The sequence below is a fragment of the Mustela nivalis genome, assembly GCF_964662115.1.
Source record: "Mustela nivalis genome assembly, chromosome: 5".
In the NCBI taxonomy this organism is placed as follows: Eukaryota; Metazoa; Chordata; class Mammalia; order Carnivora; family Mustelidae; genus Mustela; species Mustela nivalis.
In genome coordinates this window covers 122,053,849-122,078,498 of record NC_139024.1, presented here as the reverse complement: position 1 = coordinate 122,078,498, position 24,650 = coordinate 122,053,849, and the positions used below count along the sequence as shown (strand labels likewise).

General features: G+C 42.7%; 2 protein-coding genes across 8 annotated transcripts in view; one reads left to right on the top strand and one right to left on the bottom strand.

The window, feature by feature from the left end:
• Positions 1 to 10,424, bottom strand: part of LOC309865165 (uncharacterized protein) — a gene marked incomplete at its 5' end in the record, with an annotated part of 31,403 nt that extends 20,979 nt beyond the window's left edge. Inside the window, 4 exons of the mRNA XM_082731356.1 lie at positions 7,831 to 7,932; positions 9,170 to 9,284; positions 9,532 to 10,096; positions 10,414 to 10,424. Of these exons, the coding sequence (XP_082587482.1) occupies positions 9,192 to 9,284; positions 9,532 to 10,096; positions 10,414 to 10,424 (669 nt within the window). The 3' untranslated portion in view covers positions 7,831 to 7,932; positions 9,170 to 9,191. The remainder of the gene's footprint in view (positions 1 to 7,830; positions 7,933 to 9,169; positions 9,285 to 9,531; positions 10,097 to 10,413) is intronic.
• The window catches only part of LOC309865927 (E3 ubiquitin-protein ligase TRIM39), a 15,498-nt gene continuing 561 nt past the window's right edge, over positions 9,714 to 24,650 (top strand). Inside the window, exons 1-8 of one of the 7 annotated variants that reach the window (XM_082732938.1) lie at positions 9,714 to 9,803; positions 11,978 to 12,437; positions 13,483 to 13,578; positions 19,118 to 19,348; positions 20,523 to 20,545; positions 21,123 to 21,238; positions 21,934 to 22,118; positions 22,417 to 22,484. In XM_082732938.1, coding sequence (XP_082589064.1) covers positions 11,985 to 12,437; positions 13,483 to 13,578; positions 19,118 to 19,348; positions 20,523 to 20,545; positions 21,123 to 21,238; positions 21,934 to 22,118; positions 22,417 to 22,484 — 1,172 coding nt within the window. In that variant the 5' untranslated portion in view covers positions 9,714 to 9,803; positions 11,978 to 11,984. Of the gene's footprint in view, positions 9,804 to 10,196; positions 10,261 to 10,456; positions 10,502 to 11,977; positions 12,438 to 13,482; positions 13,579 to 19,117; positions 19,349 to 20,522; positions 20,546 to 21,122; positions 21,239 to 21,907; positions 23,964 to 24,650 lie in introns of those variants that run through there. The other 6 variants (XM_082732939.1, XM_082732936.1, XM_082732935.1 and 3 more) reach the window with 6 other exon arrangements.

Genomic DNA, 24,650 nt, shown 5'->3' with positions numbered 1-24,650 from the left:
GAACCCTCCTCAAAATCAATAAAAATAGGTCAACACCTCCACATATTATAGTGAAGCTTGCAAATTCAGAGAAAATCCTGAAAGCTGCTAGGGACAAGAGGTCCATAACCTACAAGGGTAGAAACATCAGACCAACAGGAGACCCATCCACAGAGACCTGGCAGGCCAGAAAGGACTGGCCTCATATACTCACTGTGCAAAGTACGGAAAATATGCAGCCAAGAATACTTTATCTAACAAGGCCGTCATTCAGAACAGAAGAAGGAATAGTTTCTAGGATAAACAAAAACTAAAGGAATTTGTAAACACTAAATCAGCCCTGTAAGAAATATTAAAGGGGATTTCCTGAGAAAGAGAGCATCCAAAAGAAACAAAGCTCAGAAAAGAACAGAGACAATCTACAGTTAACAGTGACTTTACAGGTAATACAATGCCACTAAACTGGTATCTTTCAATAATTACTCAATGTAAATGGACTAAATGCTCCAATCAAAAGACATAGGATATCAGACTGGATACCATCAATATGCTGTTTACAAGAGACTCATTTTAGACCCAAAGACACCTCCAGATTGAAAGTGAAGGTTGGAGAACAATTTCTCATGCTAACGGACATCAAAAGAAAGCAGTGGTAGCAATCCTCACATTGGAGAAATCAGACTTTAAAACAAAGAGTGTAAAGAGATGAAGGAGGACACAGTATCAAAATAAAAGGGTCTATCCACCAAGAAGATCTAACAATTATAAATCTTTATGCCCCTAACTTGGAGCAGCCAAATATATAAACCAATTAATAACAAGCTTAACAAAACACATTAATACTAATACAGTAATAGTAGGGGACTTTAACACCCCACTCACAGCAATGGACAGATCATCTAAGCAGAAGAGAAATAAGGGCTTTGTATGACACACTAGACCAGATAGACTTCAAAGATATATTCAGAGTATTTCATCCTAAAGCAACAGACTACACGTTCCTCTCAAGTGCACATGAAACTTTCTTCAAAATACATCATACACTGGGTCACAAATCTGTTCTCAACCAATACCAAAAGAATGAGGTTATACCATGCATATTTTCAGACTACCCACTTAAAAATTCAATCACAAGAGAAATTCTGGAAGGAACAAATACATGGAGGTTAAGAAGCATCCTACTAACAAATAAATGAGTCAACCAGGAAATTAAAGAAGAATTTAAAAAGCGAACAGAAATAAATGAAAATGAAAACATGACAGTTCAAAACCTGTGAGATACAGCAAAAGAGGTCCTAAGAGGAAATAAGGCAAAGACCCCATCAAAAAGGAGAATTTCAGATCAACATCCCTCATGAATACAGAAGCCAAGATTCACAACAAGATCCTAGCTAAGAGGATCCAACAGTATATTAAAAAGATTATCCACCATGACCAGGTGGGATTTATCCATGGGATGCAAGGGTGCTTCAACATTCACAGATCAATCAATGTGATAGAATAAACCAGTAAGAGAATAGAGTAGAACCACCGGGTCCTCTCAATTGATGCAGAAAAAGCATTTGACAAGATACAGCATCTTTATCTAATTAAAACACTTCAAAGTATAAGGATCGAGGGAACATTCCTCAACTTTATAAAATCTATGAAAAACCCACGAGTATCATCCTTAATGGAGAAAAGCTGACAGCCTTCCCTTTGAGATCAGGAACACGACAAGGATGCCCAATTTCATCACTCTCATTCAACATAGTATTAGAAGTCCTAGCAACAGCAATCAGACAACAAAAAGAAATAAAAGGTATTTGAATTGGCAATGAAGAAGTCAAACTCTCTCGCTTTGCAAATGACATGATACTTTCTATGCAAAACCCAAAAGACTCCACCCCCAACTACTAGAACTCATACAGCAATTCAGTAATGAAGCAGTATACAAAATCAATGTACAGAAATCAGTGCTTTCCTATACACTAACAATGAAAATACAGAAAGGGAAATTAGAGAATCGATTCCATTTACTGTAGCACCAAAAACCATAAGATACCTGGGAATAAACCTAACCAAAGAGATAAAGGATCTGTACTCGAGGAACTACAGAACACTCAAAAAAGAAACTGAAGACACAAAAAGATGGAAAAGTAGGCCATGCTCACGGATTGGAAGAATAAACATTGTTAAAATGTCTATACTGCCTAGAGCAATTTATAATTTCAATGCCATTCCAATCAAAATTCCACTGGCATTTTTCAAAGAACTGGAACAAACAATCCTAAAATTTGTATGGAATCAGAAGAAACCCCGAATTGCTAAGGAAATGTTGAAAAAGAAAAACAAAACTGGGAGCATCACGTTGCCTGATTTCAAGCTTTACTACAAAGCTGTGATCACCAAGACAGCATGGTACTGGCACAAAACAGACACATAGACCAGTGGAAGAGAGTAGAGAGCCCAGATATGAACCTGCAACTCTAGAGTCAACTAATCCTCCGCAAAGCAGGAAAAACTATCCGTGGAAAAAAGACAGTCTCTCAATAAATTGTGCTGAGAAAATTGGACGGCTATGCATAGAAGAATGAAACTCAACCATTCTCTTACACCACACACAAAGATAAACTCTAAATGGATAAAAGACCTCAATGTGAAGCAGGAATCTATCAAAATCCTAGAGAACATAGGCAGTAACCTCTTTGACATCAACCACAGCAACTTCTTTCAAGATATGTCTCCAAAGGCAAAGGAAACAAAGGGAAAATGAACCTTTGGGACTTCATCAAGATCAAAAGCTTCTGCACAACTAAGGAAAGAGTCAACAAAACAAAGAGGCAACCCACAGAATGGGAGAAGATATCTGCAAATGACACTACAGACAAAGGGCTGATATCCAAGATCTAATAAAGAACTCCCCAAACTCAACACACACAAAACAGATAATCACATCAAAAAATGGGCAGAAGACATGAACAGACACTTCTCCAATGAAGACATACAAATGGCTAACAGACACGTGAAAAAATGTTCATCATCATTAGCCATCACGGAGATTCAAATCAAAACCACACTGAAATACCACCTTACACCAGTTAGAATGGCCAAAATGAACAAGACAATAAACAACGTGTGTTGGAGAGAATGTGGAGAAAGGGGAACCCTCTTACACTGTTGGTGGGAATGCAAGTTAGTACAGCCACTTTGAAAAACAGTGTGGAGATTCCTTAAGAAATTAAAAATAGAGCTTCCCTATGACCCTGCAATTGCACTACTGGGTATTTATCCCAAAGATACAGATGTAGTGAAAAGAAGGGCCATCTGTACCCCAATGTTCATAGCAGCAATGGTGACAGTCGCCAAACTGTGGAAAGAACCAAGATGTCCTGCAACGGACAAATGGATAAGGAAGATGTTGTCCATATATACTACGGAGTATTACGCCTCCATCAGAAAGGATGAATACCCCACGTTTGTATCAACATGGACAGGACTGGAAGAGATTATGCAGAGAGAGTCAATTATCATATGGTTTCACTTATTTGTGGAGCCTAAGAAATAACATGGAGGACATGGGGAGATGGAGAAGAGAAGGGAGTTGGGGGAAATTGGAGGGGGAGACGAACCATGAGAAACTGTGGACTCTGAAAAACAAACTGAGGGTTTTGGAGGAGTGGGGGGTGGAAGGTTGGGTGAGCCTGGTGGTCGGTATTATGGAGGGCATGTATTGCATGGAACACTGGGTATGGTGCGTAAATAATGAATTCTGGAACACTGAAATTTAAAAAATAAATAAAATTTTTTTAAAAAGAAATTAAACATAGAGCTACTGGGGCACCTGGGTAGCTCAGTGGGTTAAAGCTTCTGCCTTTGGCTTAGGTCATGGTCCCAGGGTCCTGGGATCAAGCCCCGAGTCAGGCTCTCTGCTCAGCGGGGAGCCTGCTTCCCCCTCTCTCTCTCTGCCTGCCTCTCTGCCTGCTCATGATTTCAGTCAAATAAATAAATAAAATCTTTTAAAACAACAACAACAACAAAAAAAGCTACCCTATGACCCTGCAATTACACTACTGGATATTCACCCCAAAGATATAGATGTAGTTAAAAGAAGAGCCACCTGTACCCCAATGTTCATAGCAGGAATGGCGAGTTGCCAAACTGTGGAAAGAGCCAAGATGCGCTTCAACAGATGAGTAGATAAAGATGTGGTCCATATATACAATGGAGTATTACGCTTCCATCAGAAAGGATGAATACCCAACTTTTGTATCAACATGGACAGGACTGGAGATTATGCTGAGTGAACTAAGTCAAGCAGAGAGAGTCAATTATCATATGGTTTCACTTACTTCTGGAGCATAAGGAAAAACATGGAGGACACTGGGAGCTGGAGAGAAGTGAATTGGGGGAAATCGGAGGTGTTAATGAACCATGAGAGACTGTGGATTCTGAGAAACAAACTGAGGGTTTTGGAGAGGAGGAGGATGGGGGGGGATTGGGTGAGCCTGGTTCTGGGTAGTAAGGAGGGCACATATTGCATGGAGCACTGGGTGTGGTGCATAAACAATGAATCTTGGAATACTGAAACTAAACTAAACTAAACTAAACTAATAAAATAAATAAAATAAAATAGAATGACATTAAAAAGACAAATATATGATTTCATTCATATCCCTGTTAGTGTGTCGCTCTCGCCAGCAAGAACGACCCGGAGACACGGAGTGACAAGCTTGTGAATCTTTATTGTTCTCTCCTTACCCGGATCTTTACCCCTATTTGTATCCCCTCTCCTCCCATCAGCAGACTGGACATGTGAAAGGAAGCCTGATAGCATGATAAAAAGCACGCAGTGTCCTCGGGCTACCTGTTCTGGGCACAGCCAATCATCTTTCAGGTGGTGCGCAGGTCCTCTGTTTAGCCACAGGCGCAAGCGCCATGTTGTCTGCTATGTACATAGCTGCCCCGGACATTAGTGGAAATATTTAAATTTATGAAATAAAGCAAACATAGGGGAAGGAAAGGAAAAAAAAGTAAGATGGAATCAGAGAGGGAGACAAACCATAAAGACTCTTAACTCTAGGAAACAAACACAGTTGCTGGAGGGGAAGTAGATGAGGGCAGAGAGTAACTGGGTGATGGGCATTAGGAGGGCATTTGATATAATGAGCCCTGCACGTTATATGCAACTGATGAATCACTAAATTCTAACCCTAGAAATAATAATATACCATATGTTAATTAAATTGATTTTAAGTTAAAAAAAAGGGGGGGGGCGCGCCTGGGTGGCTCAGTGGGTTAAAGCCTCTGCTTTCAGCTCAGGTCATGATCTCCCACATCGGGCTCTCTGCTCAGCAGGGAGCCTGCTTCCCTCTCTCTCTCTCTCTCTCTGCCTGTCTCTCTCTCTCTGCCTACTTGTGATCTCTGTCTAATAAATAAATAAAATCTTTAAAAAAAAAAAAGCCCAGGGTACCTGGGTGGCTCAGTTGGTTAAAGGTCTGCCTTCAATTCAGATCATGATTCCAGGGTCCTGGGATCAAGTTCACATTGGGCTCCTGGCTCTGTAGGAATCTGCTTCTCCCTCTGCACCCCTCAACCCACTCATGTGTACACTCTCAAAAAAATAAACAAAATCTTAAAAAAAAAAAAAAGCCCAATTTGGCTTTTCACTTATAGAGGGAAAAAAAAAGATGTGTGTTATATACAATATGGAATATTACTCTGCCATCAAAAAGAGTGAAATCTTGCCATTTGCAACAAAATGAATGAAACTAGAGGATATTAGGCTATGCAAAACAAGTCAATCAGAGAAAGACAAATACCATTATGATTTCATTCCTATCTGGAATTTTCTAAACAAAACAGATGAACACAGAGGAAGGGAAAGGAAAACAAGTAAGATACAGAGAAGACAAACCATAAGAGACTCTAAACTACAGGGAACAAACTCAGGGTTGCTGGAGGGGAATTAGTGCAGAATGGGCTAACTGAGGACACTTGATATAATGAGCACTGGGTCTTACATGCAACTGATGAATCACTAAATTCTATCCCTGAAACTAACAATACACTGTATGTTAACTAAATTGAATCTAGGTATAAATTTTTTAAAAATACATTACAAGCTGGGATGCCTGGGTGGCTCAGTTGGTTGGATGACTGCCTTCGGCTCAGGTCATGATCCCGGAATCGCAGGATTGAATCCCACATCGGGCTCCCAGCTCCATGGGAAGTCTGCTTCTCCCTCTGACCTTCTCCTCGCTCATGCTCTCTCTCACTGTCTCTCTCTCTCAAATAAATAAATAAAATCTTTAAAAAAAAAATACATTACAATGTATATATTTTTTTATTTTAATTCTCCATGTCATTACTGCAATGCATTTTTGCATACTCCTTTGGTGGAAATGCCTTGATATAAATAAATCAACATTATAACTCAGCATTATTCCGTCCCCTGAACTACAATTCCTTTCAATTCTGAACAAGGAAAACAGTTTGTTTAAAGAATGTTCTTGTAGGGGCACCTGGGTGGCTCAGTGGGTTAAGCCTCTGCCTTCGGCTCAGGTCATGATCTCAGGGTCCTGGGATGGAGCCCCGCATCGGGCTCTCTGCTTGGCAGGGAGCCTGCTTCCTCCTCTCTCTCTCTCTCTGCCTGCCTCTCTGCCTACTTATGATCTCTCTGTCAAATAAATAAATAAGATCTTAAAAAAAAAGAGAGAGAATGTACTTATATCCTACTATATTCATAAATCTCAACTTACCAAGTTTCACAAGTCATAATAAATGTGGGCTAAGGGGCGCCTGAGTGGCTCAGTGGGTTAAGCCGCTGCCTTCGGCTCAGGTCATGATCTCAGGGTCCTGGGATCGAGTCCCGCATCGGGCTCTCTGCTCAGCAGGGAGCCTGCTTCCCTCTCTCTCTCTCTGGCTGCCTCTCCGTCTACTTGTGATTTCTCTCTGTCAAATAAATAAATAAAATCTTTTAAAAAAAAAAAGATTTAAGGTTTCCTTTATTATTATTTTATGTAATATTTCACACAGATAGAAATAAGATGTCACAGCATTGTGTTCACCCTTGTTCACAATTACTCTCTCTTGAAACATCCTGGGTACTTCATTATTGTTCTATATCAGGGGTACCTGTGTTTATACGACCTACAAACTAAAAATGCTTTTTACAGGGACACCTGGGTGGTTCAGTTGGTTAAGCAGCTGCCTTCGGCTCAGGGATCATGATCCCAGCATCCTGGGATCAAGTCCCCCATCGGGCTCCCTGCTCGGCAGGGAGCCTGCTTCTCCCTCTGCCTCTGTCTGCCACTCTGTCTACCTGTGCTCACTCTCTCTGACAAATAAATAAATAAAATCTTTTTTAAAAAATGGTTTTTACATTTTTAAATGATTAGGGGTTAAATCAAAAGAAAAATAAGTATTTTATGACATATGAAACTCAAATTTCAGTGTCCATACAATAAGTTTTATTGGAACAAAGCAATTCTCATTCATTTAGTACTAACACTGTTTTCACACTACAAATACAGAGGAAGTATGAGACTCAAAGCAGAAAATACAGCTTATTTGGTTCTTTACAGGCAAGATTTGCCAACCCCTATTCTATATCCTAGTACATGCCCTATATAATTTTTTTTAAGATTTTATTTATTTATGTGATAGAGAGAGAGAGAGATCACAAGTAGGCAGAAAGGCAGGCAGAGAGAGAAGGGGAATCAGGCTCCCTGCTGAGCAGAGATGCAGGGCTTGATGCAGGGCTCGATCCCAGGACCCTGAGATCATGATCTGGCCCAAAGGCAGAGGCTTAACCCATTGAGCCACCCAGGCACCCCGTAATTTTATATTTTTATCTAAACATTCTCTCACCTTTCCTTCCATACTCAGCATAAAATCTTGTTAATAATCAGTCTCCAGGCAAACACATTCTTCACAGACTTTTGAAATACTCTTCCTCCTCGGAATGGTTACCTACAAACGGAAAGCCAGTATGGAATGCTAGCAACACTTTAAAAAGTTACAAATGAACAAATCAAAACCAGAACCTCACCGTCACCACCCTCCCTCCAAAGCAAAGCTAAAGTGGCTGACCCCTCAGTTAGTGGCTTTCAAACTACCCTATCTTAAAACTGAGGTATTTTGGGCACCCAGGTGGCTGTCAGTTAGCCTTCCCCCAGGATCATGATACCTGGAGTCCTGGGATGAGTCCCTCAGCAGGCCCCCTGCTCAGCTGGGCCTCCACTTCTCCCTTTCCCTCTGACAGGCTCCTGATCTCTCTCTCTCTCTCTCTCTCGCACATTCTCTCAAATAATTATATAAAATTTCCAAAAAAAGATTGAGGCGTTTTATAAACTGAATTTTACCACAGCTAAAATTCCTAACAGTCAAATAACAATGAGAAAAATAATCTTCCCAAGTCTAATCCTCTTCAAATCATTGGCTACCAGAAAAAAAAGCTCAAGGAGACCAATTATATGCCTGATCCTAAACCCCTATACCTCACACATTTGATGTTTTCTGCAAGTAAACAGTTTCTGGCTCCCAGGATGTAAGGTTAAATACTACACTGTGTTTGTAAACACTTACACAGGAACAAGAGGGGCCCTTCAGCCATTTCCTCCTAGAAATGGGTACACCAAAATTTGCCCATGTCTTTCATTCTGCATGCCACGTATTGGGGGAGAGAAGGTGGGACAAGCTGACTTTCTGATGAACAATATCAGACACTCCTAGCACCAACTCCTCTCCAGTCTCATCACTATTCCACCCTGCACTAGGTCCTCCCCAGCTCCATCACCTCTTTTCAGCATCTCATCCCTAGTTTCAACATACTTCTTTCAGCAGGCTCTTCCTCCAAAGTCACAGGCCTGCAAAGCTTCCAGTAGAAGAGGAAAGCAGGGAGGCTATAATGCAAAAGTCTGGAGTCCCCACACAAGCATCATCTGCTCTTTGGGACAATCTGGAGTCATAGTCTCCAAAGTGGAAAGAATGACCGTTAGGCAGCAACCACTTTAACCGCGGTTTATTGCAAGCTTGCTTGTGGTCAGCCGCCGAGCGAGTTGAAGATAAAAACCCGAGCAGCAGAAAGGCAAGACTTTCACTCCACGGGGGGGGGGGGGGGGGGGGGGGTGTGTTAAACAATGTCTTTAAGCCCGCCTGCAGAGGGTAGAGCGAAGAGCATTTGAAGCCCAAGGCAGGGACAACTTACCTAATCCTGGAAAGGCTAAAACTCAACCAGTCGGAAGTGACGTGCCAGCTGAGACCCGCAGGTCCGCCACGTAACTGGCCGCCGCTTCAGCTCGCCACCTTCTCTGTGGACTGACCTGAAAAGAGGATAAGTGTAGCTCAAAGTCCGCAGCCGCCCTTGCCCTGCCCTCAGGGGCTCCCAGCCCTACCCAGGACCAGCAAGCGTGGCCAGAGCCTGGCCCCGGAGCCTGGCGAACAGCCACCGTCCGGGGATCCCGCCGGCGCCCTGCGGGCAATGGGGCTTCAGCGCTCCACCAGGCGCATGCGCGGCCCTCTTTCTCCAGAGGAGTCCTCCGGTCACCTGGACGACCACATTTCAGATACCTGCCCCTCCGGGTCCCTTCTCGTTCCTGACTCCTCCAGCTGGTTCTCACCTCTGACCCCCCTCCTTTTCCACCTCCCGCAGGCACCGCTAGGCCTTCCCACCGCGGCCAGCCGACACCCCGACTTCCACTGACACGAGCCTCTCGGCGCGGCTTCCGCTTCCGGCGAGTATTGTGTGTCGCGCTGTGGGGCGGGGGCGGGGGGAGGAGGAAGGAGGGAGGCTGCGCTCCGGCGGCTCCGCGCCCCGCACTCCCGGACCTGAAGCCGGGAAGGTAGGTGCTGTCCCGCCGCCGCGCCCGGGCCTTGGGGCCTGCCCCTGCCGGCCGACTCCGCACGCCGCGTCCCAGCGCCCCGCGACTGCGTCACAGGCCCCCAGCACGTAACCACAGCTGCCTCCGCCCGCCTCGGGCCCGGGCGGACGTTTTGCCGCCCCGGCGACGTCAGCGCGTCCGGCGTTGCTTGGCTACCCCGCCGTTCCCCGGTCCCGCTGCCGCTCACCTCCCGGGGTGAAACTCTGACGCCGTCACCGCGGGCCTCGGCTGCGTCATAGCGGCAGGCATCCCACCTTCACGTCACACCTCCTCCTTACCTGGACACGCATTCCTCCTTCCCTGTCAACCACTACGTTTCCTTTCCCCCTCTCCAATCCCCTTATGCTAGATCTGGCGAGAGAAGATGGAGACGAGGGTGGGACTGAGTTGTGGACGACGCTCAGAAAAGGGTCGCAAGGTGGGACCCCAGACAGTAGTAGAAACAAAATAAGGATGTCCCTGAAGTTTGCCCTTCTACTGAGACTCTAGGAATAGAGAGGGAAAGAAATGACCAACCCAGAGACACCTCACTCTGGGTTGTAACTCCAAGTCCTCTCTCTGCTTTCCTAACCTTTTCCCCATTTCTCTTTGACACCACTTATTTGCCAGTCTAGATCCATCCTGGTCCCTAACTCTGCGTACAGTTCAACTCACCCCAGGTGAGGAGGCCGCCTAATTTCTAGAAGAAGGGGGCAGGTTCACTAGTTGAAGTTGGTTACCCTTTGGTAAAGAAGAACCATTTGACTGAACTTCTCTCCTGGTTGAGGGAAGAGTTCAGATCCAAATAAGTTATCAGTTCCTATTCCAAATTAAAACACTTTTCATGTGTGCCATCAGTATATACAATAATCATTGTTAACCCAACTCATTACATGACCACTTTTCTCTTAGCACTTAGACCTACTAAATTTCCTTTCTTCTGTTGGGTCTCTTGGTGAGGAAGAGGTGGTAGATAGAGAAATCAACTATTTCATGGATAAAAGCGGTGATTTTCAAGGAAGGAGTGGGGGACCAGCCTTCTGCTTTATAAATCCCTTTGATGCATTTCCAGTATTTTGAGCCTTCACTTGAGGGAGACTTTGATTGACTCTTTACTTTTCTTTCTCTAATTCCCAACCACTCTAGAACCTATTAGTTGGAGGTACAGTACCTCCAAGGAATTAGTTTTCAGTGGCTGTTTCAAAAGACTCCAATCACTGCTGAATTTTAGAAAAGACTTCCTCAGCCTCTTTCCAAGAAGTATATTTTTTCAAGAAGTATGTACTAATATACTCTTTAGTGTAGTTGCCACCTATTTATCACTCTTCAGCAGTTCCAAATATCCAAGTGCACACAAAGATATGGGATGTTGTGTGAATCATTTCACTCCAAGAGGCACACCTTCTCTAGACTAGTCTAATAAAGAATAATTTCAAATTTCTTGAAAAGAAGAGCTTGTTACTCTTGCCTAACTTACTCCTTTTTTCACCCTTTGAAAGAGGGAGAGAACAGTGGCTTATGCTTCAAGGATCTATTGTAATAAAATTCTTCTGTCATATTAAACCTTAAAATATACTTAAGAAATCTTAAGTAATACTTTGACTTTTATAGCACCTTTCAGTTTCCCAAGCCCCTTTCTCGTCTATTAGAAAAACATGTCAAACCAGGGATACATTGGTCTGGTTTTAAGACACATGTGGGATAAGTCTGGATCAGGAGAAGTATGCTGGGGTAGGGTTGAAGGAAGCCTCTAACGAAAAAGCAGAGGTAAAGACAAAAGAGATGGGTGTTGGGTGTCTGTATTGAGGAGGAAAAAAAAAATAGATTGGTGGCTGGGAGTCACAGGTTTTGGAAACAAACAAAAAAGAGGGTGAGGGGTGCCTGGATAGCTCAGTCAGTTAGGTGTCCAACTCCTGACCTTGGTTCAGGTTTCAGGGTCCTGCATTCAGGCCCTGTGTTGGACTCCACACTGAGCATGAAGCCTACTTTAAAAAAAAAAAAAAAATGTTGAATCTAGTGGAAGGGAAGAGTAAAATACCAAAATAGGACTAACCAGATTTAGGATTTATCATGGGAGTAAATGTCAGGCCAGGGATACCAGAAAACTAAACTTCCAACTAATATTTATCTTTTTCTGCCCCCTTTCCATCCCTAAGTTAAATAATGGCAGAGACAAGTCTATTAGATGCTGGGGCCTCTGCAGCCTCCACAGCTGCAGCGCTGGAGAACTTACAGGTGGAAGCAAGTTGCTCTGTGTGCCTGGAGTATCTGAAGGAGCCTGTCATCATTGAGTGTGGGCACAACTTCTGCAAAGCTTGCATCACCCGCTGGTGGGAGGACCTAGAGAGGGACTTCCCTTGTCCTGTCTGTCGAAAGACATCCCGCTACCGCAGTCTCCGGCCTAATCGACAACTAGGCAGTATGGTGGAAATAGCCAAGCAGCTCCAGGCTGTCAAGCGGAAGATCCGAGATGAAAGCCTCTGCCCCCAGCACCATGAGGCCCTCAGCCTCTTTTGCTATGAGGACCAGGAGGCTGTATGTTTGATATGTGCAATTTCCCACACCCACCGGGCCCATACCGTCGTGCCACTGGATGATGCCACACAGGAGTACAAGGTGGGGAACCAGACACATGACACCAATGTGGGCCAAGAGGGAGGAGTGCAGAGGATGGGAGACTCCCTGGGTACAGGATCCTAAGCTCCTGAGGGCAAGACTGTATCTGGTCCTTACTCTCTAGTCCCCTCAGAGCTACATACACAGAGGGCACACAGTACATCTGATCAGTTATCCTCAAGCATGACAAGTTTTGAGCAGTGCCTCAAAATTGCTTTCTGACTTTTCCTAACATCATTTGAGTCTTATGTGGAATATTGGTTTGTGTGGTCTTACAATGTATCATTTTTTATAAATGAATGAAACCACTTGGAGATGATGAAATTTAGGAAGAACTAAAAAGTGGTTTGATTTCTTCATTCTGTCCCCGTACTCAGAATGTTCCTTATATTCCCATTGGTAGTGGGAATAGATAACATTCATTAGGCTGATCCCCCACCAAACTAAGCTGAACTTGTCTGCCATTTGTATCTGCCTAGATAATAGGTAATGTGGTATCTGATTTAATTACTGTTGGGACACAGGGTAAATGTTCATGTAATAAGAACTAAAGATTTTAATATCTTAGCACTGACCAAGTATTTTTTTAATTATGTTAATAAAATCTTGGACACAAGATTTAAAGTAGTTTACAGTATAAGTAATAAAGACTTTATTATATTTGTAGGTGGTTTGAGTTGGATAGCAGGACAAGTGTAAAGAAGGATGCTAGAATACAGAAAGTCACTTTGACCATAAAAGGCAACCACTTGAGTAAGAAAATGATAGGATTGGGGAAAGACACGGAGTTGGTGACAGCTGGACAACTGTGAGATTCAGTGAGAGGAAAGTTTGGTGAGCAAGGAATATGATGGGGACAAGCTGGTGGCAGAAGGAGGGACCAGAAATCGACACCCCAAATGACAGGCAAGGAAGGAAGTGGGATCAAGAGGTGATGAGATGGATAGGAAGCAAATAAATGGGTTTAAAATAAGTGAGTTAACCTCTGAATGTAGGATGTGCCAGCCAACCCCAAATGTCCCCTCTTTCCCACTTCCACCCTCAGGAAAAATTACAGAAGTGCCTGGAGCCCCTAGAGCAGAAGCTGCAGGAGATCACCCGCTGCAAGTCCTCTGAGGAGAAGAAGCCTGGAGAGCTCAAGGTAAAGGCAGGTGATTCCATTTGGGCTGCTCTGCAGGCAGTTAACCATGCATTATTTAATCCACCAGGTCTGATTCATTCAATGTTCTCTCAAAAATAATGGTATTTTATTAGGCTTCTTTGTCATTATACATTGTACTGAAATTATTTTTCATGAATTAAGTATTGAAGAGAAAGATGTAGGTAGTGAAGGAAGGACAGACAGAACATCTTACATGTGGCAAGTTGAGGGAGTTCATGCCCATTGGTCTCCGTTTTCCTTGTAAATCAAGGAGAGAACAGGGTATAGGAGTTTCTTAGAGGGATTGAGGAGAGAAGAATTTGGAAGGTTCTCTGGGGAGAAAGAAGGAAGAAGCAGACAAAGAGCTCCCAGAACTACCCAGTGACTTTAGGACCACATTCTCTTAAGTAAGTTCAGGTATGTTAGATGATGTTAGTTCATTCCTAGACTGTTGCTCTCTCCCTCCTACATCTATAGGATCCTATCTATCCTTCAGGTAAGATAAAAGCCACTTCCTATGCAACCTTCCTTGACCCTTCAGAAATTAACTTTCTTTTTTTTTTTTTTTTAAGATTTTATTTATTTATTTGACAGAGAGAGATCACAAGTAGGCAGAGAAGCAGGCAGAAAGAGAGAGAGGAGGAAGCAGACTCCCTGCTGAGCAGAGAGCCCGATCCAGGACTTGATCCCAGGACCCTGAGATCATGACCTGAGCTGAAGGCAGCGGCTTAACCCACCGAGCCACCCAGGCGCCCAGAAATTAACTTTCTTAATTTGCATATAATTTTGCTTCTTCTTCATAGCATTACCACATTTGTAGCATGATATTTTGCTATCTGTCTTATTTTATTGGACAGTGAACAATTCTTAATAATGGCAGTAATAACTATTTATTGAGTCCCATATATGAATTCATTGGATGCCATGACATTCCAAACTTACAGGGTTGCATTTGATTTTAAGGTTCTGCCCAGGTTAAAGTTTTAAGAGTTCAGGCCAATGAACATGTGGGACTTAGAGGAGCTATAACACAAAGGAAAGGGAGTCCTGAAGGTCATCGTTAGCAAAAATGAACTTAGTAAAGTAGGTATTATTACCCTCAGTTATCACAGGAGGAAACAAAACTTGAATAACTATTTAGTCCAAATCACACAGCCAATATGTGGCAAAATCAGGGATACTAGCTCTGCATGAATCAATAAGTATGTACTAAGCTTCCAGTATAGGCCAAATTCTGACACTGGGGAACAATGATGATCAAAAACAGTCCCTGTCCTGCTTGAGCTTATAATCAAGTGGAGAAAATATATAATGACATGGCACAAAAAGCACAGTTGCAAATTCATAAGAAGACAACATAGAAATTTGACCTCATTAAAAGCTTCCAGAAAAAATAATGAGTTTTTGGAATTGAGATTCTGGTATCACCAGAAATTAAACGCAAGTTTGAAAATAGTAGAGACACTAATTTTTTTTTTTTTTTTTTTAAAGATTTTATTTATTTATTTGACACAGAGAGAGGTCACAAGTAGGCAGAGAGGCAGGCAGAGAAAGACAGGGAAGCAGGTTTCCTGCTGAGCAGAGAGCCCGACGCGGGGCTCGATCCCAGGACCCTGGGATCAGGACCTGAGCAGAAGGCAGAGGATTAACCCACTGAGCCACCCAGGCGCCCCAGACACTAATTTTTTAACAATGACAACATTTTGACAGAAAGCAAGTATGATTAAGTATTACTAAGTATTACCTTAGTCCTTTATATATTTGAATAAAGCAAGCATTTGAATTTTTTTAAATTTTAACTAATTTTGATTGCAAAGGTGAACTTTAAAAAAAAGTTCTTTGTTCTTTTGGAGGGCTCCTGAGAAACTTAAAATATGTGAAAACGAAGCTTATTCCCAGTCATTAACTTTCCTGTTCCTGTTGATCACCTTCTTAAAGGTAAAGGATAAAGAGGGGAATAAAAATTTTTTTTGAACGGAACTGTGATGTTTTTGAAAATTCAGTGGTCTCTGAAACTACCACCAACATTCCTTTTGTGACCATTTGAATTCTCCTTCCTACCTCTCCCTCATCCCTACTTCCAGATTCAGGCCCAGTGCCCCTTTTAAACATAAATAATTAGTAATTAATGATGCTGAAGTGAAAGTTAAAGATAAAATAACTTATCTGTGTAATTTTTAAAAGAGACTTATGCCCAAATACATACACACACATACAACATAAAGGAAAGTGATTTGAATAAAATCTGATATATAAGTATTTGGGCACAGCTACCCTGAAAGACACCACAATGTAGTTTTATCCTTGTACCTATATGTGACATCATCAACAATGCCACAAATACAAATTCAGACTGAAATAATTGCATAGTAATGTTGTCAAGCATCACAAGCAGCTTAGCTCTTCGTGACATAATTTTTCAAAATAAGTAACTTTTGGTTAAGTTCTAAAAAAAAATACAGTCTTCGTTTTATTCAGCCATTTCTAAAAAATTCAGGTATATTATACATACTCTGTTTATGTATAAAATGACATTCAAGTCCAGGCTTATGTTTTTAAATATATAGCAGAACATAGAAAATAGTGCAGGACAGTGCATGTTGCAGAGTTATTTCACATACTGGCATGTTAGCAGCCTTACTAGAGTACCCCCAGTTATGGAAAACAAAAAAATGCCCCTTGTTTCCAAAATATCCCTAGTGGGAAGTAACATCCTCATTAAGAACCAGTGCCCTACATATATAGAGTGGGAAAAAAGAGAAGGGATTATGGAATTATATAGAAGACAGCCCTTTGCTTCCTATTTACCACAGGTATGAATCCTAAATTCTACCCATACATCACCTCTCAACATATACTAACACACATGTGTGCATACACACCAAGAAAAAAGTTGTGTTTTACTTAGGGGTTAAGAAATAAAATTCAGTTATTTTACCTGCATCAATGAGATTATTCAGTAATAGCAGAGAATTGCAATTCAGGACAAGCAAGCTAAGGCAAAACCATAGGCAAGTCTAGAGAACAAAGGAGAGGACCACTCTTCTAAAGAGGAAAGGGGGTATTTAGGAGGGACTCTCATAAATGAAGAGTCCTTGAAGTAAACTGGGAGTTCAGAGTATAGGGACTTTTCATTGACTAGGTTGTGACAGTTTGTCACTGGTTGGGCTTGTTGCCCTGCAAAAAACAAACCTTTCTTCCTCCTCTTGGGGTAGTAAGATATTATGGACTTACAAGGTACATCTCTTCTGGTTGGGTCTACAACTGACCAGCGGTTGAGCTCCCGCTGCTGGCATCCTACCTACATTTTAGTGAGTTTTCCTTTTATAATTTTCACAGGGTAAATGTTTTAAGAGTATATTTTGTTCCACTGTGCACCTGAGGAGCCGCCAGTGAAATGGGAAGCAGCAGCAGCTCCAGAACTGGAGCTAGCCAACTTCTGCTGAGAACTAGCTTGAAATCCAGAAATACTGTGCTTCTAAGACCCACACTGGCTTTGCAGCCCCTCTCTATTCACCCTCAGCCCTGCCTTTCAGTCCCTATCTACTTTTTATTTCCAGAGTCCCTGTCTCTGCTCCTCTTTTACTTCACTCTTGGGTTTACTTTTCTTCATCAATCATATGACACTTGGAGACTACCATCTGGGCAGATCATTAGTTGCAGTGGAAGTACAGAAGGAAGGACATGCTAAGTGATAACTTTCAGAAAGTATTATGGCTGGTGTTTTAGGCCTATATTATCAAATTTCAGGAAGATTAGAAATTTAATTTTGTATGGTAGCTGAGAGAAAACATGTTTCAAATTTCAACAACTAATTCACAAACTCTGGAACCTAATCCTGGGATGGGAACTGTCAGTTCTCTGAAGTGACTTGAAACTATTAAACGGGTTTGTTGCTGAAATCAATATACAGTTGACCCTTGAACAAGATTAGCATTGCAGAGGAAAATCTGCATATAACTTTCAACTCCCCAAAAACTTAACTCTTTTTTTTAGTTTCAGAAGTAGAATTTAGTGACTCATCAGTTGCATATAACACCCAGTGCTCTTCACATCACATGCCCTCCTTAATGCCCATCACGCAGTTACCCCATCCCCCCACCCACCTCCCTTCCAGCAACCCTCAGTTTATTTCCTATGATTAATAGTCTCTTATGGTTTGTCTTCCTCTCTGGTTTCATCTTGTTTTATTTTTCCTTCCCTTCTCCTATGCTCCTGTTTTGTTTCTTAAATTCCACATATGAATGAAATGATATGATATTTGTCTTTCTCTGACTGACTTATTTCACTTAGCATAATACCCTGTAGTTCCATCCATGTCATTGAAAAACTTAACTCTTAATACCTTACTGTTGACCAAAAGCATTAGAGATGACATAAACAGTGATTAACACCTATTTTATATGTTATTTGTATTATATACTGTATTCTCACAATCAAGTGAGCTAGAAAAAGGAAATGTTATTAAGAAAATCATAAGGGAAAAAAACACCTTTATACAACCTATTTATGGAAAAAAAAATCCGGGTATATATATAATGGACCTTCACAGACTGTTTTGTTTAACAATCACTGTATATATTTTGTAACAACCCATTACTAAAATCTTACTGATTCTGATACTTTTCCAGTTGGTTCTCTGGTTTTTAGAGGGTAGATGTCTAGCAATATACAAATGATGACCATCTTATCTCTAACTTTCCAATACTTATTTCTTCCCTTTTCTTGATAATTTGTATTAGCTAGAACTTTAGAGTTGGGACTAACAGATATAGCTTGTATCCATAATAGTAGATGCCATTATATTATTGAGTTCTTACATCTTGCTTTTTCTTTTCACTAAACCATAGAAGTACAGCTTTTTTAGAGGTTAATAAAAAAAACTAAATTTTTTTAAAAGATTTTATTTATTTATTTGGCACACAGAGAGATCACAAGTAGGCAGAGAGGCAGGCAGAGAAAGAGGGGGAAGCAGGCATCCCACCCAGCAGAGAGCCCAATTCGGGGCTCGATCCCAAGACCCTGAGATCATGACCTGATCTGAAGGCAGAGGCTTAATCCACTGAGCCGCCCAGGTGGCCCAAGAAAATTAAAAATTTTTTAAACACTGATTTTTTTTTTAAGATTTTATTTATTTATTTGACATAGCAAGCGAGATCACAAGTAGGCAGAGGCAGGCAGAGAGACGGGGGAAGCAGGCTCCCCGCCAAGCAGAGAGCCCAACGCAGGGCTCGATCCCAGGACCCTGAGATCATGACCCGAGCCGAGGGCAGAGGCTTTAACCCACTGAGCCATCCAGGAGCCCCTAAACACTGATTTTTTTAAATTTCCCCAGTGGTCTTCATTCCCGAATAATCAGTAAGGGTGACAATGGGGATGGAGCCATTACTTCCAGAAGGAGATTTCAATGGAGAGAAACATGTGTATCCTGTTAAGCTATTTCCAAGGACACTGGAAGTCTGTGTTAATTCATACACATGGTGGGTAGGGAAAGGCCCCACTGGTCCTGCTAAATATAACACCTTCCCTCTTTTCTCAGAGACTCGTGGAGTGTCGCCGGCAACAGATCTTAAAGGAATTTGAAGAGCTTCATAGGCGGCTGGATGAAGAGCAACAGATGTTGCTTTCACGACTAGAGGAGGAAGAACAGGACATTCTACAGCGTCTCAGAGAAAATGCTGCTCACCTTGGAGACAAGCGCCGGGACCTGGCCCACTTGGCTGCTGAGGTGGAGGGCAAGTGCTTACAGTCGGGCTTCGAGATGCTTAAGGTTCGACCTTTGCCCCTGCATAGCCCCTCAGGTCAAGTGCAGTATAGCTTTGCACAGGCCATTCTGTCAACCTGGGATGCTCACTCTTCTGCTCTGCTTCTCTAATCCAGTTCTTTATTCCAGACATACTCAAAGGATCTTTTTCTATAGAAAGGCTTCTCTGATTTCTCCCATCCCCTTCTAATCATTTCTGTGTTCTTATGTCTTGTGAACAATTATGTGCTTAATTTGTACCAAAGAAAAAAATTCCCTTTGAAAGAAGGGAAATCAGGTCTGAATTAGTGAAAAAAACTACACATTAAAAATTATGTAAATGTAGTAGCTGCCATTGCTTTAAGGTCCTGGAAATTGATTTACCTACTACTAAAAAAAAATTTCAAACCTAGTTTGAAGGACACTTGAAATTATGTATGAATAATATATTACTTTTGAAATGTAAATAATGCCTCTAAATGTTTGAAATAATTTGTTCTTTTAAGCAGATGAATGGTGTTAGCAAGCCTGTAGGAAATGTCTCTTATTTTAGAGATCAGATTACCAGCATTTGGATCAGTGAGGCCTCGTTGTACATTTATCTGCATGTTATGTATTGCTTGGTACTTACTCTTGTGTCCTTTCATGTATGTGTGTTCTGCCTTCCACATTAAACTGGGAAATCCTCGGGGGGGCAGAGATTTCTCTTCTTTGTCTTCTGGACCCCAAGTATTCACAAATCAGGATTGGCACACAGTTATTAATGTTTATTAATCAGTACCAGATGGGGATAACAAACAACAACAGGAAAGTGTGATTCATTCCTATGCCACCAGTCTGTACTGATCCTCAAGGAAACAGGTGTGTGGTTGGTACTTGGGGAACAGAGTAAAGAGCAGACACAATCCCTGTCCTTTGCATTGAGCTCCCAGTGTCCTTAAGGAGCAAGACAAAGACACAAGAAACCATTTGGAAGTGATATAAATTACCAAGCTTAATGCTAACCAAAGTTGAAAATGGGGATCAGGTTGCAAGAGATATACTCAGATCCCTCTGGAGCTCTTCCCCTTGCATTGTGATGCTCAGTTTGCCCTATTCTTATGGTACAGATCTAGGACTTTGGGGAAGTGGGGGGAACCTTTTGCCTATAGGACCCTTGACTACCAGGACCAATATTGCTTTCTTTTCTCCTTCCCTCTAGGATGTCAAAAGTACCCTGGAAAAGTAAGTGATTCTTGCATCTCTTTGAGTGAGTTAGGTCTTGGCTTAGAGACCAGGAGTACAGTAAGAAGTTAGGGGAGAAGGAAAGTCACGCAGAGTCCGGGTAGGATGTGGGAGAAGGTTCATTGCATCCATGAAGCCAGTTAGAGAGGAAATCATTGGGAGTAATAGTCCATTACCTTTTCCCTTTTGAACATCAGGACTAACCTGGTAAGGAAAATTCCAAGGGAATGTAGAACCAGATTCTCCCTGTGCCTGTGGGTGGAAATGTGTCCAAACAGGACAGACAAAGGAAGGGGCTGAGAGAGTGGAGAGAGTGATTACTACTTGCATGAAATATAGCCATACCTCCAGAAAGTTCTGAGACTCATTCTTAAAATAAGGCTTTGTCCAGGGGCCATATGGTTCTCCATAGATTGGCAAAAGAAAGCAGTAAGTGAGTACTTGTCTTCAGATAGGAGGGAGAAAGTGGGAGGATGGAGAACTTTAGTTTCTCCCTAAAGAGAATATCTTCATACTCACTCAGATTGAGCTTCCCCTGATCCTGCCCTTTCTTCCCCTATCTCCCTATCCCTCCTAGATGTGAGAAGGTGAAGACCATGGAGGTGACTTCAGTGTCTATAGAGCTGGAAAAGAACTTCAGCAATTTCCCCCGACAGTACTTTGCCCTAAGGAAAATCCTTAAACAGCTAATTGGTGAGTTGTTCCCAAAAGTAAACTAGCAGAGTGAATCAGCAGAGAAGAAAGTCTTTAGATCCCACTTTATCTGGGCTTCACTTATCCCATCTGTCACTTTTTGTGCCCATCCCTTCACCTGGCTTTCAATTTCACTGTGAGTAACAGGGTTAGGTGTCATCTATTCTTAGGCCCACACTTTTCTAAATAGGCACCCAGAGAGGTTAAATAATATGCTAAACTTGTCCCCCCTTGAGAGTGAAAGGGAGTATCATTAATACTTACTCAGAGAAAATAGTCATGAACCAGGACTATTCCAGATAAATGGTCACCCTATCCCTAGACCATAATGCTGTCTTGCTGTTATCCTTCTTAACATTTTCTGTACTTTCTGGCCCTTAGACTGTGATTTGTGCTTCTTCACATAGTGAGATGATGTCATAGGATGATGGAGAAGGGATCAGGCAGGACCCTAAAATCAGCCCTTGCAGAATCAAGAGATCATTAACTGTTTACTTTAGGGCCAGGGTGAGAAGGGAAGCCATTGTTCCTTCCTCTCCCTTAGGTGACACCATGGATTGAGAAAGTTAACCAAACTATGGTGTTCTGGGGATCTTTAAGGAAGCAGGCTCTGTAAAGGCAGGCTGGAAGAGTGAGGCAGGGGCATTTAGCTATTCCCATCTCATCTAGCTCCCCACTCTGGCTTCTCCCGCCAGCGGATGTGACCCTGGACCCAGAGACTGCTCACCCTAACCTAGTCCTGTCAGAAGATCGTAAGAGCGTCAAGTTTGTGGAGACAAGACTCCGGGATCTCCCTGACACACCACGGCGGTTCACCTTCTACCCTTGTGTCCTGGCTACTGAGGGCTTCACCTCAGGCCGACACTACTGGGAGGTGGAGGTGGGTGATAAGACCCACTGGGCAGTGGGCGTGTGCCGGGACTCCGTGAGCCGAAAGGGCGAGCTGACTCCACTCCCTGAGACTGGCTACTGGCGGGTGCGGCTGTGGAATGGGGACAAATATGCAGCCACCACCACGCCTTTTACCCCTTTGCACATCAAGGTGAAACCCAAGCGGGTGGGCATATTCCTAGACTATGAGGCTGGCACACTGTCTTTTTACAATGTCACAGACCGCTCTCATATCTACACTTTTACTGATACTTTTACTGAGAAACTTTGGCCCCTCTTCTATCCAGGCATCCGGGCTGGTCGGAAGAATGCTGCACCACTTACCATCAGGCCCCCAACAGATTGGGAGTGACAGGTAGGGATGTGGTAATAATTGGGGTGAGTCAGGGTCAAGAGCTATGGGCCTTCCTTCCTGTGACCTGCTGGAACGTCTTTGTGTCTGCCTGGTTCCAGTCCTGCACTGTCTAGGAGAAGCACCTTGGTTTCTAGAATGGTTTATATGGAGGAGTAGATAGGACTGGTCTAGGATGAGAGCACAGTTGCGTCTCCCTTCTCTCAGGGTGGGGAGCTAGTTCCCAGGGGTTGACTTCCCTGAAGTCCATCAGGTTTTCTATTGCACATGTATAGGTTGGGAAGGAAGGAGAGGCGTTTCCGGAAACAGAAAGGCTATGGGAGGGTCTGACTTGCTCAAAACCAGAAGAGGAAACAGAAACCCCTGTACATCCTTTTAGGGGGTTGTTTGACCCAGAATGGTCCTATTTCTTGAGGAAGATCAGAGGGGTCTGTGTACCCCTAGACTAAAATAAAGATGAATGATAGTTGCTCTTATGGGTCTAGAAGTTAAGGAGTTTTGTTTTTTTTGAGGGCAGAGATTGAGCATCAAGATTAGAAAGAAAGTCGGGAAAGGGGCTAAAGGAACAGATTCCTAGCAACTAATGAAGGGGAAAGGGGTTTCCTTGGTCTTCCATTCCCAGAATAAGTTGCCATTAGGATTGGCCAGAGGTAGGACTGTGGGGAGGAGAGTGTGAGAAGAAAGGAGAGGAGAACTTGGGTCCATGCCTCAGCCTTCAGCAAAGCTGGCTTAGTGCCTGCCTCCTTAGAGTTGGTTGTCTCCAAAATGTCAGTCAGTCACCTTTCTCCTGCAGAGATGAGGAATCTCCCTCAAGACGTATCTACCCTTCACTGCGTTCCCAAGGGAACCTGGAAAGAACAGTCAGGTATTAGAGGAAAGAGAAAGGTTTTTCTATCTAAAGCCCTGGCCTTAAAGAATGTTACTAAGTATAGCTGATCCCTAGTTGTCAACATTACTCCTTGGCTAAGGTGTCCAAGCCAAAAAGGGAGAAAGGAAATGGAGTCTTTCTCACTCTGAGGACAGGGTAGAAGAAAGGGTATGTAGAGGGAAGGGTCAGATAGGCAACTTCCTTTAGTCTGTGTGCATATGGCCTGGAACTAGTGTTCACAGGAGCCAGTCTTTTGCTTATTTGTTGCCATCCTTCACCTTTTGCCATTTCCCCTATCAGAGAATGTAAATCATTTTAACATTAGGCCAAAATAAACAACTTCTAGGGTACATATGTTGTCAAAAAAAGGTTAAAGCAATGCATGCCAAACCAAACTAAAATGATTTGGAATATCTGCTATTTGGGTGATGAAGGGTTCACAGAAGATTGGGACAAGAAACTGCAGTTTATTGAGGGTGTTTCAGTTCCTCCTACCACCTCAACAGGACTTTGTCCAAACTCTCCTCTTACCTTTGTGCCTTGACTGTGGTTCTTTGTGGCAAGATGCTTTGGTTGGTAAAACAGAATATGGAACAAAGGATCCACTGAAGTGATCTCTGTGTTGTGTGGTAATTTGACAATGGCCTTGTGTTGATGCTTAAGAATCACTGGTGTTAAGAATGCATGATCCTGGGGTTTGCCCTCAGTGATTGATCAAGGTCTGGGGTGGGCCTGGATGTCTACATTTTAAACATACTCCTCCTTTGAATTTAGGGATCCTTGTGAAATTAATCCCAGAGGAGGTTTTGGCCATTTTTTCTGAGCTGGAGGCCTGGTTTCCTGCGTGGTCTGACAGGGTTTGAGAAGGGAGAGAGGCCTTACTCTCCTGGCCTAATGCTGCCCTCTCCCTATCCCAAGGTTCATTCATGTTCTGCCACTCCAGCTCACATCCCTCTACTTCTGACTTCAGGAGCTGGTGGTCATTATGAGGCAGAAGTAAACACAGGATGTCAAACAGAACAAACAGGAGACAGAGGTCAGAATAAGGGATGTGAAGTATATGATTGGGATAGGGGAGGTGGGAGAGGGGAGAGTTTCAGGGGCAGGAGATGTCAAAAGTTTCTGTGCTCCAGTACCTAAGATGAGAAGTTAACTAGGATCACCTACTGTGTCTCCAGCACTGCATAATAGGAAGTTTTTTTGTTTTGTTGTTCTTGTTGTTGTAGTTGTTGTTGTTGTTGTTGTTCAGTGGAAAAGAATGGTAATAAGCTCTGCTTCTCTCTCTTGATCACCCTGGTGAT